This window comes from Callospermophilus lateralis, chromosome 1 (assembly GCF_048772815.1).
Source record: "Callospermophilus lateralis isolate mCalLat2 chromosome 1, mCalLat2.hap1, whole genome shotgun sequence".
Lineage (NCBI taxonomy): Eukaryota > Metazoa > Chordata > Mammalia > Rodentia > Sciuridae > Callospermophilus > Callospermophilus lateralis.
Genome location: NC_135305.1, coordinates 7,145,600 through 7,157,349, shown reverse-complemented (window position 1 = coordinate 7,157,349; position 11,750 = coordinate 7,145,600). Strand labels below are relative to the sequence as shown.

Below are 11,750 nucleotides of genomic sequence, written 5' to 3'. Positions count from 1 at the left end.
GCAAGAGGTGCTGTCTTCCCCACTTCTGAGACAGGGCGGCTTCTACACAATCCAAGGTGTCTTCCAAGAGTGTTTTGGAGACATCTTCTGCGGCCCCTCACATGCCTCACCTATTTAGCCATCTAACCCAATAGAGGGACCAGGCTCTGCTGGAGAAGAGGGATCCTCCCAGGGCCCTTTTACCTTTTGCTGTCCAGAGGGCTGTGCACCTCTGGGCAGCCCCATCTTTCTCCAGCAGGCATATCAAAATCTGGGACAATCCTTCGGGCTTTGGGCTTGGCCATTTGGCAGGTTGCTGGACCATCCCTCTGTCGAGAGGACATTTAGAAGGGCAAAAGTCCAAATACCAAGGTCTTAAAGTTCTGGCTGGCATAAAAGCTGAGGAATCCCTCCACAGCTCCTTTGCTGTTCCTCTTCTCCCTGTGGAGCTGGAAAAAGGAGCTACAGAAGGGTGTGAACTCCTGACTGTGCAAAAGACATTTCTCCTCAGGGGAGCTAGAAGGAGGAGTAACACAGGCCCTGTCTAAGTTAAGAACCTTTCTGCAGATGAGAAGTCCATGAAGGAATTCTGTCTTGGGACTCTTGCAGGAATGTAGGAATCAAGTAGACCTGTAATGACCAAGTAGCACTGGTGCACACACTTTCTCATTAACCACAGGCATTTCACATTTACTTGGTGCTGTCCCAGCACTTGGTACCTTTTCCATACGTACAAGTATGGTGGTTAAGAGTGAGGCTGAGCTGGGTACAGTGGCGCACACCTGTAATCACAGCAGTTCAGGAGGCTGAGGCAGGAGGATCACAGGTTCAAAGCCAGCCTCAGCAAAAGCAAGGCACTAAGCAACTCAGTGAGACCCTTTCTCTAAATAAAAAACAAAATAGGATTGGAGATGTGGCTCAGTGGTCGAGTGCCCCTGAGTTCAATCTCCATCCCCCCAAAATAAAGAGTACGGCTGAGTGGCATTGTTTAGGTTCCAACTAGCTACTATCTGCTGTTTGGCCTTGGACAAATTCTATAACATCTCTGGGTCTTTGTTGTTTCTTTTTTTCTTTTTTGGTACCAGGGATTGAACCCAGGGGCACTTAACCACTGAGCCACATCCCCAGCTCTTTTTTATATTTTATTTAGAGACAGGGTCTTGCTGAGTTGTTTAGGGCTTTGCTAAGTTGCTGAGGCTGGCTTTGAACTCAAGATCCTCTTGCCTCAGCCTCCCCAGCTGGGATTACAGGCATGTGCCCTGCGCTCTGCAGTTGTTTCATTTGTAGAATGAGGATCAGAAGAGAATGTTTTGTGTGAAGTATTTATCACCATGCCTGACACAAAATAAAGACTCCCTAATTATTAAGTATTATTACAAGCCATTTAGGTAAAAACCAGAAGGTCTACTTACTGTATTGTTGGAAGGAAAATCGTTCTTCTGTAACCACCAAACCAGACATTTGTTCCACAATATACTGTGACCATATTTTCTGAACCCCCAAACCATATAATCTGGCAGAGATTTTTTTTCATATTTGTGAATTTTATTTCATGGGAAGTATAAAAGTCATGCATTTTAAAAAATATTTATTTTTAAGTTGTAGTTGGACACAATACCTTTATTTAATTAATTTATTTTTATGTGGTACTGAAGATCGAACCCAGGGTCTGCACATGTGAGGCAAGAGCTCTACCGCTGAGCCACAACCCCAGCCCAAAAGTCATGCATTTTATCTACAAAGAAACAATTGACTATCAGAGGTAAGATCATACTCAAATACATGGAGAGACTCGAATCTTCATTCTCTCCAAATGCTAGCAGGGTTTTTAAAATATTGACAAGAAATTCTAAAGTTCATTTGGAAAAAAAGTGAGTGGGTCCAGCCAAGAAGTTTTGAAAAAATAATTAAAACAAAAAACCCAGGTGCAGCGGCCCAGGTCTGTGATCCCAGCTGTTCTGAAGACTTCTGGACAGGAGGCAGCATGGGGAACTAAGCAAGACCCTGTCTCAAAACAAAAGCACCCTGGGTTTAATTCTCAGTATGGACACAAAAGACAAAACAAGGGCTGGGGTTGTAGCTCAGTGGTGGAGTGCTTGCCTAGCATACATGAGGCACTGGGTTCGTGAGCCCAGCACCACATAAAAAAACTAAATAAACAAAATGAAGGTATTGTGTCCATCTACAAATAAAAATATTTTTTAAAAAATACAGAATCTGGGCTGGGGATGTGGCTCAAGCGGTAGCGAGCTCGCCTGGCATGCGTGCGGCCCGGGTTCGATCCTCAGCACCACATACCAACAAAGATGTTGTGTCTGCCGATAACTAAAAATAAATAAATATTTAAAAAAAAATACAGAATCTGTACGTGGAGAAAGAATGACTAGGTACTAAAATTAATTTTCTGTGGAAAAAAAAACTACATCTAGAATGTAATTTGGGGATGGGCATGGCTTCTCTACATAAATCTAAAGGGAGAAATCATAAAGACTGATAGGTTTTAGCACATAAAAACGAACCGTTCTTCAGAAATTAAAAAAATCAAGGCTGGGGATGAAACTGCTGGTTACCAGTTCTTCTTCCTCGCATGTTGAAGCACGTGGAAACAAGCATATAAAGCAGGATTTGGGCTGGGGATATAGCTCAGTTGGTAGAGTGCTTGCCTTGCATGCATAAGGTTCTGGGGTTCGATCCCCAGCACCAAGAACAAAACAAACAAAATATAGAGCAGGGTTTGTTTAAAAAGGGGTAAAAGACTTCTCCTGGGAAGGAGAAAGGGGCCATAGCTGGTATCCTGGTTTCCTGGTAAGTGAGTGCCTTCTGCCCTATCTATTATTTATTTAGGCTGTGGGGGGTGTGTGTGTGATGGTACTGGAAATTGAACTCAGGGGCACTCAACTACTAAGCCACATCCCCAGCCCTATTTTGTATTTTATTTAGAGACAGGGTCTCACTGAGTTGCTTAGGGCCTCGATTTTTGCTGAGGCTGGCTTTGAATTTGCCATCCCCCTTCTCAGCCTCCCCAGCCACTGGGATGTGCACCACCCTGCCGGGCATTCTGCCTTTTAAAATATGTCCTAGGCTTCCTTTGTTCTCCTGCTCTCTTTCCCTTATTTCTATCCTTCCTGCATATGTGACTAGGCCCAGGTGATGTTCAGTGGGATGGCCAAAAGGTGAGAAGCAGATGGGCTGGAGAGGCCAAGGTGGAGAGATCTGGGCAGGAAGGGGGTGTAATTAACAACTTTTAACTCTGAAGACAGTAGTATTTCAATCCCTCTCCAACTTCCCAGACCCAAATTGGCCTCCTTGGTCTGACCTGATTTTATTTTTTTTTATATATATATATATATATATATATATATATATATATATATATTTTTTTTTTTTTTTTAAGAGAGAGAGAGAGAGAGAGAGAGAGAGAGAACTTTTAATATTTATTTTTTAGTTTTCAGCGGACACAACATCTTTGTTTGTATGGATCCAACCCGGGCCGCACGCACGCCAGGCCAGCGCGCTACAGCTTAAGCCAAATCCCCAGCCCAAATTTACCTATCTATATTGACTGCTTCTTTTAATTCTGGCTTCAGGGACCTGGGCCAATGGTAGAATGCTTGCCTGGCAGGAGGAAGGGAGGCACTCTGGGTGGGAGGTGGAGGGATGTTCAAGTAGTTTGAGAAAACACATTTGCAAGACAATAGTTAATACTTGCACTTTATGCACAATCCCCCAAACAGTGAAATCCACTTCTCAGCTTACTTTTTTCCTTTTTTTTTTTTTTTTTGGTGGTGCTGGGGATTGAACCCAGGGCATGTGCATGTGAGGCAGGCACTCTAACAATGGAGCTGTATCCCCGCCCTCACCTTGCTTTTTTTTTTTTTTTTCCTTTCTTTCTATTTTTTTTTTTGCAGTGCTAAGGATCAAACCCAGTACCTCTCCTATGCTAAGCAAGTGCCCCATCACAGAGCTACATCCCCAGCCCCAAACTTTCCAAATTTTAAAATGAACAAACAGAAAAAAAAAAAGAGAGCAAAGGGACAAAAATTCACAAAAGATACAACACAAACTGGCAATAAATAACCATGTGAAAACAATCCAGAAAACAGGTGGTAGACCCACCTGTAATTCCAGAACTTGGGGGGCTGAGGTGAGAGATCACTTCTGCCAAGGAGTTCCAAGATCAACCTAGGCAATACAGCCAGGCTCAGTCTCAAAAACAAAACCAAACCCCAAACAAGCTAATTAGAAATCTAAGAAACACAAATCAAAACAATGAGAAATAATCATTTTAAATTAAATTTGAAAAAAATCTCCAGTGTTGTCAAGGCTGTAGAAAAAAAATAGCCACTTTTCAGGGAAAACTCATACATTTTCCTGTTAATTTAGAAAACTCTTTAAAAATATGCCTTGTTTTTGACTCATCACTTCCCTACTTCTAGAATTTTGAAAAAAGAAATGAATCTATAAAGGATATTAAAAAAAGAGAAAATTTGTTAGAAATTTATTTGTACATTTATGTAGCCTTTAAGAATCGTTATGTAAAACAAAAAATCTCTTTTAAAAAACTGGAGAAAAACTTTTTTTAAAAACTCTTTTAAAAAACTGGCTGGGGATGTGGCTCAAGCCGTAGCGCGCTCGCCTGGCATGTGTGCGGCCAGGGTTCCATCCTCAGCACCACATACAAACAAAGATGTTGTGTCTGTGGAGAACTAAAAAAATAAATAAATATTAAAATTCTCTCTCTCTCTAAAAAAAAAAAAAAAAAAAAAAAAACGAGAAAATTTGGGCTCGGGTTGTGGCTCAGTGGTAGAGCACTGTCTAGCATGTGTGAGGCACTGGGTTCAATTCCAGCACTACATAAAAAATAAATAAAATAAAGGCATTGTGTCCACCTATAACTAATAAAAATATTTTTTTTTAAATGTGGAGTAAATTCACGCTAATGGGTTAAGTGAAAAAAAGGCAGACTTTATACCAGGCATCACCCCAATTATGCCAAACATGAAATAAACATGCATAGAAAACACACCGGAGGATACATATCAAACTATCAAATGCAATTGGAGGAGGTAGAAAGCATGAGGGATCTTGATGTTCCCTTATTTCCTATTTATGCAACAGATTTTAAAGTGTTTTAAAAATAATGGTACAATTCAAAATTTGACTTTGTTGAAAGCATTAAAGGAGAGGAAATTGTATTAGGCTGGAAACCCCAGGAAGTGTTTTCTTTGGAAAGCCAAGGCCACCTGCTAGTGGGTGAGTCACTGGCACAGGTTTACACCTGCCTCCGCAGACGCCACACTGGCTGCTGCGCATTTCCAACCGAAATGACCCAGGTGCGCAAATGACCACCTTAGTCGTTGCCCTGCGTCTGACCCGAGGCCACAGGTAGCCAGGCAACTCCTGCTTTTTCTTAGTATTGGAAATAGAGGGCCTTTTAAAGTTCACAAGATCTGGCCTTCCCATTCATTCTCCACTTTGGAACAAATCCGAGGCCGCAGACCTCAGGTGCGCCGCTGCAGTCCCGGGTCCGCCGTGCGCCGTCGCGCACACTGAGGCCAGGGGTGCGCGGACGCCGGGAAGCCGCAGGCAGGCGCTGCCTAGGCGAGGCCCCAGGCTCGACGCTCAGGGGGCAGCAGGCGCTTCTCTGAAATCTCCCTACGAGCTTCGAGCCCTTAATCCTTGAGTGGGGACCAACCAGACCCAGTGATCACTGGCCGGCCACGCGGCCGCTCAGGAGCGCGCGTCCCCTGCAGGGACAAAGGGTCAGGAAACTTGAGCCCCTGCTCTCCGCCGAAAACCCTGGCTGGTGGTCGCCACAGCAACCGGGTGCGGCCCTCCCAGGCAGGCCCCCGCGGCTGGGGTGCAGAGGGGTGACCCGGCCCCGCCCCGCCCCTAGGCCGCGGCCGCCAAGCCGGCGACTGACCCTCGGCAGCTCCTGTAGTCACGTGGCGCTGGGAACCCGGCGGGGGGGAGGTTGGGGACGGGCCTGGCAGTTGTGAACTCGAACCTGCCGCTGTCGCCGCGGCCGGGCTGGGAGCGGGCCGCGGAGGCCGGCCTGGGGCTCCATGGACGGGCGCGGCGCCCCTGCAGAGCCTGCGGGAGAGGTACGGCCCGGACAGGGGCGCGGGGGGCGCTGCGGGCCCGCGGGGGCGGCTCCACCTGCGGGGCGCGTGACCGTGAGTGTGCGCGGCTGTGGGTGTGCGGGGGGCCTGCGGGCGGGGGCGAGCGCACCTGCGCACAGGCTCCGCGGGCTGCGCTGTGCGTGGGACCCGAAATGGCTCTGTCGTAGGAGAGGGACCCGCGTGCCCGCGAACGCGGACGGAGGGCACGCACCAATACAAAAGCGGGGTGTCGGCCTTCCACCACCCTGGGCCGTCCAAGTTGCCGAAGGGGATTCTGGCCCAGTCCTGGTCACTCTGGCGCGCCCTGGGCAGCCCCATGGGAAACAGGCCTGGAATTCCTGTAGGGAGAGTGGGGGAAGGGGAGCCAGCAGGGATTCCAGAGTTACTGCTCTGGGCCGGCCTTTGGCCACCAGGAAAAGACCCCTGCCACCGAATAGAGAATTCGTTTTGTGACCTTACCGGGGGAGGAGGTGACTCCCCAAAGGCAGCAATGCGCTTCCTTAGTGAAGAGCGACACTCATTTGAACATTCAGGATCCATTAAGGTCACTGTCACGCAGGCTGTGGGGCTTAAGGCTGGAGCTGTGGCTTTGTTGGGGGAGGGTTGGACACTGGTGAGGACACAAAGATGACGCCCCAGAGCCTCACATATGTTTTCTCTCCCCTCCCCACAGGTAAGGCTGGCCTCTCTGCAGTCAGAGGTCTGAGCTCTGCCATGGGGGTAGGGGTGTCTTTATTGCTGCAGTTTTCTCTGACATCTGGGGGCTATCGGAGTGTGGGCCGAAGCAGGCGCTGCAGCGGCAGAAGTATCCCCAAGAACATCCCCAGGAAGAGCTGGAAAAAGCCTCATCCCCAGCTCTGCAATCTTCAGGGTAGAGTCTGGCCCTTGTGTTCCCAAACCACCATACAGCCCCAATGCTCAGTCCTCCCTATCGGGGCAGAGGAATAGGGCCTTTGGGCGAAGGACCCCTTTCTCATCTTCCTGTGTGCTCATTCAGTCCTCAGAGGATGAGTCATGTCTGTATCCCCTAGAGAACAGACTGTAGGGAATTTAGGGACTATGTCTGGATGGAGCCTGTGAGCAGGTACCAGAGGTCCCTTAGGAGACCAACTGCCATCCCAGCCGTCATTCTGTGTAGGCGGCTCTCCAGCAGGAATCCGGACACCCCAGAGCTGTGGAAGAACTGAACATGGGCAGCCCTTGACCAGGTTGGGGCAGGACTAGGCAGGGGACAGAGATTACCATCTCTTTCTTTCCCCCTCTTTTGCCCCACTAATCCCCAGCACCCCAAGGGAATCAGAGCCAGGGATTGCTCCCTCCCCCCAGGGCAACGGTCTGTGGGTGTTCTTTGGATCAGGAGAGCTCTGCTGTGTACTAATAGTGTGTGTGGGTGGAGGAGGACAGGCGGGCAGATTGTGGGCAGTCTGGACAGGGGGTGGCCTGGCATTAGTCTGTGCTGGGAGTGGTGCCCCAGGCTCCCCTCCTGTCACTAAGAAAGGCTGTTCTCACTCTCCAGGCTGCTGCCCAGAGAAGCTGAGGTTGGTGAGGCTTAAACTGCCTCCCCTGTGGCCTTGCAGGAATGAAAGGTTATAGCAATTTATTTTTGCAACATCTTGCAAACTCAGGTCTTTGAAAGGAAAAAACACTGCCCTGAAACTGTCCCTCAGTCCTGGTTGTGCTCTTGGTTTACAGTGTCACCTCAGGCAAGGCCCATCCCCTTTTGCTGCCTCACACTTGCATCATCTGTCAACCAAGGCACTCAGTGACTGCTCAGCCAGCCTCTCCAAGTTGCTCAGAGCTCAAATGTGGCAATAGGAAATAGCAGACACATGGAGAGGCCACAGGGAAGGTTTGAAAAGGCATAGGGCACTGTAGGGAGATGTGACCATATTTTCTGGTGAGTCCTGTGGCTGGAGTGTTTGTGCAGCTGACCCTGGAAGTTTACTCACCTCCTGACACTGGGGTAGCTGTCACAAGGGGATTCCAAGAAGTGTCAGTATCTCTCCCTTCTGAAAGCCTCCAGGGCAATAAAGATACAAGATAAATATCCTTGAAATGTTACCTAGAAATCCAAGATTGAAATAAATAACCTACAAGGAATTAAGAGAGTTTAGATTGGTATCAAGGGCTCTGGGAGTCCATAGAGGGTGGGCTGCTCTTGGGGTCTGGGGTCTCCTAGGAGGAAAGGAACTGGGGTGGAAGTCTTGGTCTCTGGAGTGACTCTGCTTTTCCACCCTCAGCAGAGGAAGAGCCAATGCTGGAACGGCGCTGCAGGGGCCCCATGGCCATGGGTCCAGCCCAGCCCAGGCTCCTTTCAGGGTCCTCCCAGGAGTCACCTCAGACCTTGGAGAAGGAGTCCAGCGGGCTGAGGCACCAGGGCACTAAACTGGCCCAGTCAGGCAGTCAAGCCCTAGGCAGGGCCCGTCGCTGTGCCCACTGTCGAAGGCACTTCTTGAGCTGGGTGGCCCTGTGGCTTCATACCCGAAGGTGCCAGGCGCGGCTCCCTCTGCCCTGTCCTGAATGTGGGAGGCGCTTCCGCCATGTCCCCTTCTTAGCACTGCACCGTCAGGTCCATGCTGCTGCCACACCAGACGTGGGCTTCACCTGCCACCTCTGTGGGCAGAGCTTCCGAGGCTGGGTGGCCCTGGTTCTGCATCTGAGGGCCCACTCGGCTGCAAAGCGGCCCATTGCTTGTCCTGAATGTGAGAGACGCTTCTGGCGACAAAAGCAACTTCAAGCACATCTGCGGCGGTGCCATCCCCCTGCCCCTGAGGCCCGGCCCTTCATATGTGGCAACTGTGGCCGGAGCTTTGCCCAGTGGGACCAGCTAGTTGCTCACAAGCGGGTGCACGTGGCTGAGGCCTTGGAGGAGGCGGCAGCCAAAGCTCTGGGGCCAAGGCCCCGAGGTCGCCCTGCTGTGACCGCCCCGCGGCCTGGTGGGGACGCCGTGGACCGCCCCTTCCAGTGTGCCTGCTGCGGCAAGCGCTTCCGCCACAAGCCCAACCTGATCGCCCACCGCCGAGTGCACACTGGCGAGCGTCCCCACCAGTGCCCAGAATGTGGGAAGCGCTTCACCAACAAGCCCTACCTGACCTCGCACCGTCGCATCCACACTGGCGAGAAGCCCTACCCGTGCACTGAGTGCGGCCGCCGTTTCCGGCACAAACCCAACCTGCTGTCGCACAGCAAGATCCACAAGCGGTCTGAGGGCTCCGCGCAAGCCACCACCGGTGCCGCGAGCCCCCAGCTTTCAGCCGTGGTGCTGGATCCCTCGGCAGAGCCCGGCCCTGAGAAGATTGTTCCGGAGCCCGCGGCGGAGCCTCCACCTGAGGCCCCCTTGGAACCCCCACGGGACCAGGCCCAGGCGACCCCATCCCTGTACAGCTGCGACGACTGTGGGCGCAGCTTCCGGCTGGAGCGCTTCCTGCGCGCGCACCAGCGGCAGCACACCGGGGAGCGGCCCTTCACCTGCGCCGAGTGCGGGAAGAACTTCGGCAAGAAAACCCACCTGGTGGCGCACTCCCGAGTGCACTCGGGCGAGCGACCCTTCGCCTGCGAGGAGTGCGGGCGCCGCTTCTCCCAGGGCAGCCACCTGGCCGCCCACCGGCGCGACCACGCCCCGGAGCGGCCCTTCGTCTGCCCCGACTGCGGCAAGGCTTTCCGCCACAAGCCCTACCTGGCCGCCCACCGGCGCATCCACACGGGCGAGAAGCCCTACGTCTGCCCCGACTGCGGCAAAGCCTTCAGCCAGAAGTCCAACCTGGTGTCCCACCGGCGCATCCACACGGGCGAGCGGCCCTACGCCTGCCCCGACTGTGACCGCAGCTTCAGTCAGAAGTCCAATCTCATCACCCACCGCAAGAGCCACATTCGAGATGGCGCCTTTTGCTGTGCCATCTGTGGCCAGACCTTTGACGATGAGGAGAGACTCCTGACCCACCAAAAGAAGCATGATATCTGAGAAGGGCAGCAGGGGCTGTGGGGGACCGGAGACAGGCCCTGGGCTCCTTCGCAGCAGGAGTGTGGCAGTGGGCTTGAGTAGCTCCTGTTGGAGCTGGTGACAGAGAGGGATGCGAATTCAGAAGGGAAAGGAGGCGGGAGTGAGCTGGGCCCTGTTAGTGAGGGAGTAAACCCGGATGGCCAGGAAAGCCCCTTCAGAGCCGTGTTTCCAACATTCACCTTGACTGTTCTATGCCCTGGAAAAGTAGCAATAGCAGTTCCATTTACCCTTAGTGCCCTTGGCTACAGGAGCCACCGGTGGGAAGGAAGAGTCCATCCTCTGGTGTTAACGCCTTAATGTCCCAGTCTTTATTATGAGTTACTTCAGGTCACTTTTGAAAATAGGTGTGGTACAGTCCTTAGTAAAGGAAAGCTCCTGAGGAAAAGTGGACCAGCTGGATATGCCTTGGAGAACCTGCTGGCCTTGTCAGGCAGCTGGGGCCTCTTCAGCCCAAGAGGTGAAACTAAGCTGGTTTTACCTGTGCCCCCTTCCTGATGCCCCTGCTGAAATCCCAGGCTTGCAGAGGCACATCTACTGCCAATGATTCAATCCTCTTCCTCCCTGAAGATCACCTTCCTAGGCGTTTCCTCCTTGGTCTGTCTGGCTTTATCTAATTGGCCCTTCCAGGGCTGACCTCTTCCACTCTTTCCAAAGCTCATTGTGGAAGGAAGGACTGGCCCACTGATGCTGGAGGGTCAGCTGAAGGGAAGATCCTGGTTGAGTGTCCTTTTCAAGATTTCCAGCATGTGGATATTAGCCTTTCTTGGTGACAGGGAGCTCCCACCTCCTGAGGCCCTGGTTCTATTGTAGGATGATTCTAATTGTTAGAAATTCTTCCTTATAATGATCGAATTTTGCTTTCCTATAATTTCTATCTATTGGGTCTTGTTCTGTTCTCTGGATCTAAACAGAACAACCACTTACCCTCCTTTTCAGACTAGAGAATAAAGATTTGGTTTTAGAACTGGTGGCTGGGGAGTGTTCCTTTCCCTGGGGACTGTGGAGTTGGAGGGAGGAACATGGCTCTTCTTCCTGGGAAGGAAGGGCTGTGTGAGGCTTTGGCAACAGCTGAGGGCTTCTACACCCTCCATCTAGTCTTTTCCTGAGGAGGTGGCCAGCAGACCAGAAAGCTGGGCTCAGTCCCTGGGTGGTGGGCCAGCGTTCCAGTTAACTGAACCAAGATATTGGTTCCTGCTAGGTTGTGATGCACATGTTTAACCCAGTGACCAGAGGCTAAGGCAGGAGAGTTGCAAGTTGGAGCCCAGCCTGGACAACTTGGCAATATCCTGTCTCAAAACCTAAAAAAAGGGCTGGAGGTATAGCTCAGTGGTAAAGTGCTTCTGGATTCCATCTCTAGTACCCTCCTCGATGATACTGGTTTCTGGTCACTGACCCACTGAGGTGAATCCAGGGCCACCATTGTCATTCTCACCACCTTGGCCTTCCAGTTACTTCAGCTAGCATTGATAGTCCTTTTGGGGGACAGTGGGACATACAGACTTAGGTTAGACTTGCAGCCCCTGCTGGAGGGTTGACAACATGACAAAGGAGTCTCTGGAAGGACAGGCAATTCTGAGCAGTAAGGACAGTTCCCAGCTAGCATATTCCACACACATTGGGCGCAGATCCACATGGCCAGGTGTTCAGCC

The 11,750-nt window shown here is 51.2% G+C and overlaps 1 protein-coding gene across 7 annotated transcripts; it reads left to right on the top strand.

Moving 5' to 3' along the window:
* Window positions 1–5,952: 5,952 nt before the first annotated feature.
* Window positions 5,953–11,065, top strand: Repin1 (replication initiator 1). 7 transcript variants are annotated; one of them, XM_076832006.2, is made up of 3 exons: window positions 5,953–6,083; window positions 6,846–6,972; window positions 8,345–11,065. In XM_076832006.2, exons 1-3 carry the CDS (start codon window positions 6,045–6,047, stop codon window positions 10,060–10,062), a joined length of 1,884 nt encoding a protein of 627 aa, XP_076688121.2. In that variant the 5' UTR covers window positions 5,953–6,044; the 3' UTR covers window positions 10,063–11,065. The 7 variants fall into 7 exon arrangements, with proteins under 7 accessions (XP_076688121.2, XP_076688115.2, XP_076688152.2 ...); XM_076832000.2 differs by having other exon boundaries at window positions 8,342–11,065; XM_076832023.2 differs by having other exon boundaries at window positions 6,002–6,083; window positions 6,775–6,972.
* The last annotated feature ends 685 nt before the right edge of the window (window positions 11,066–11,750 follow it).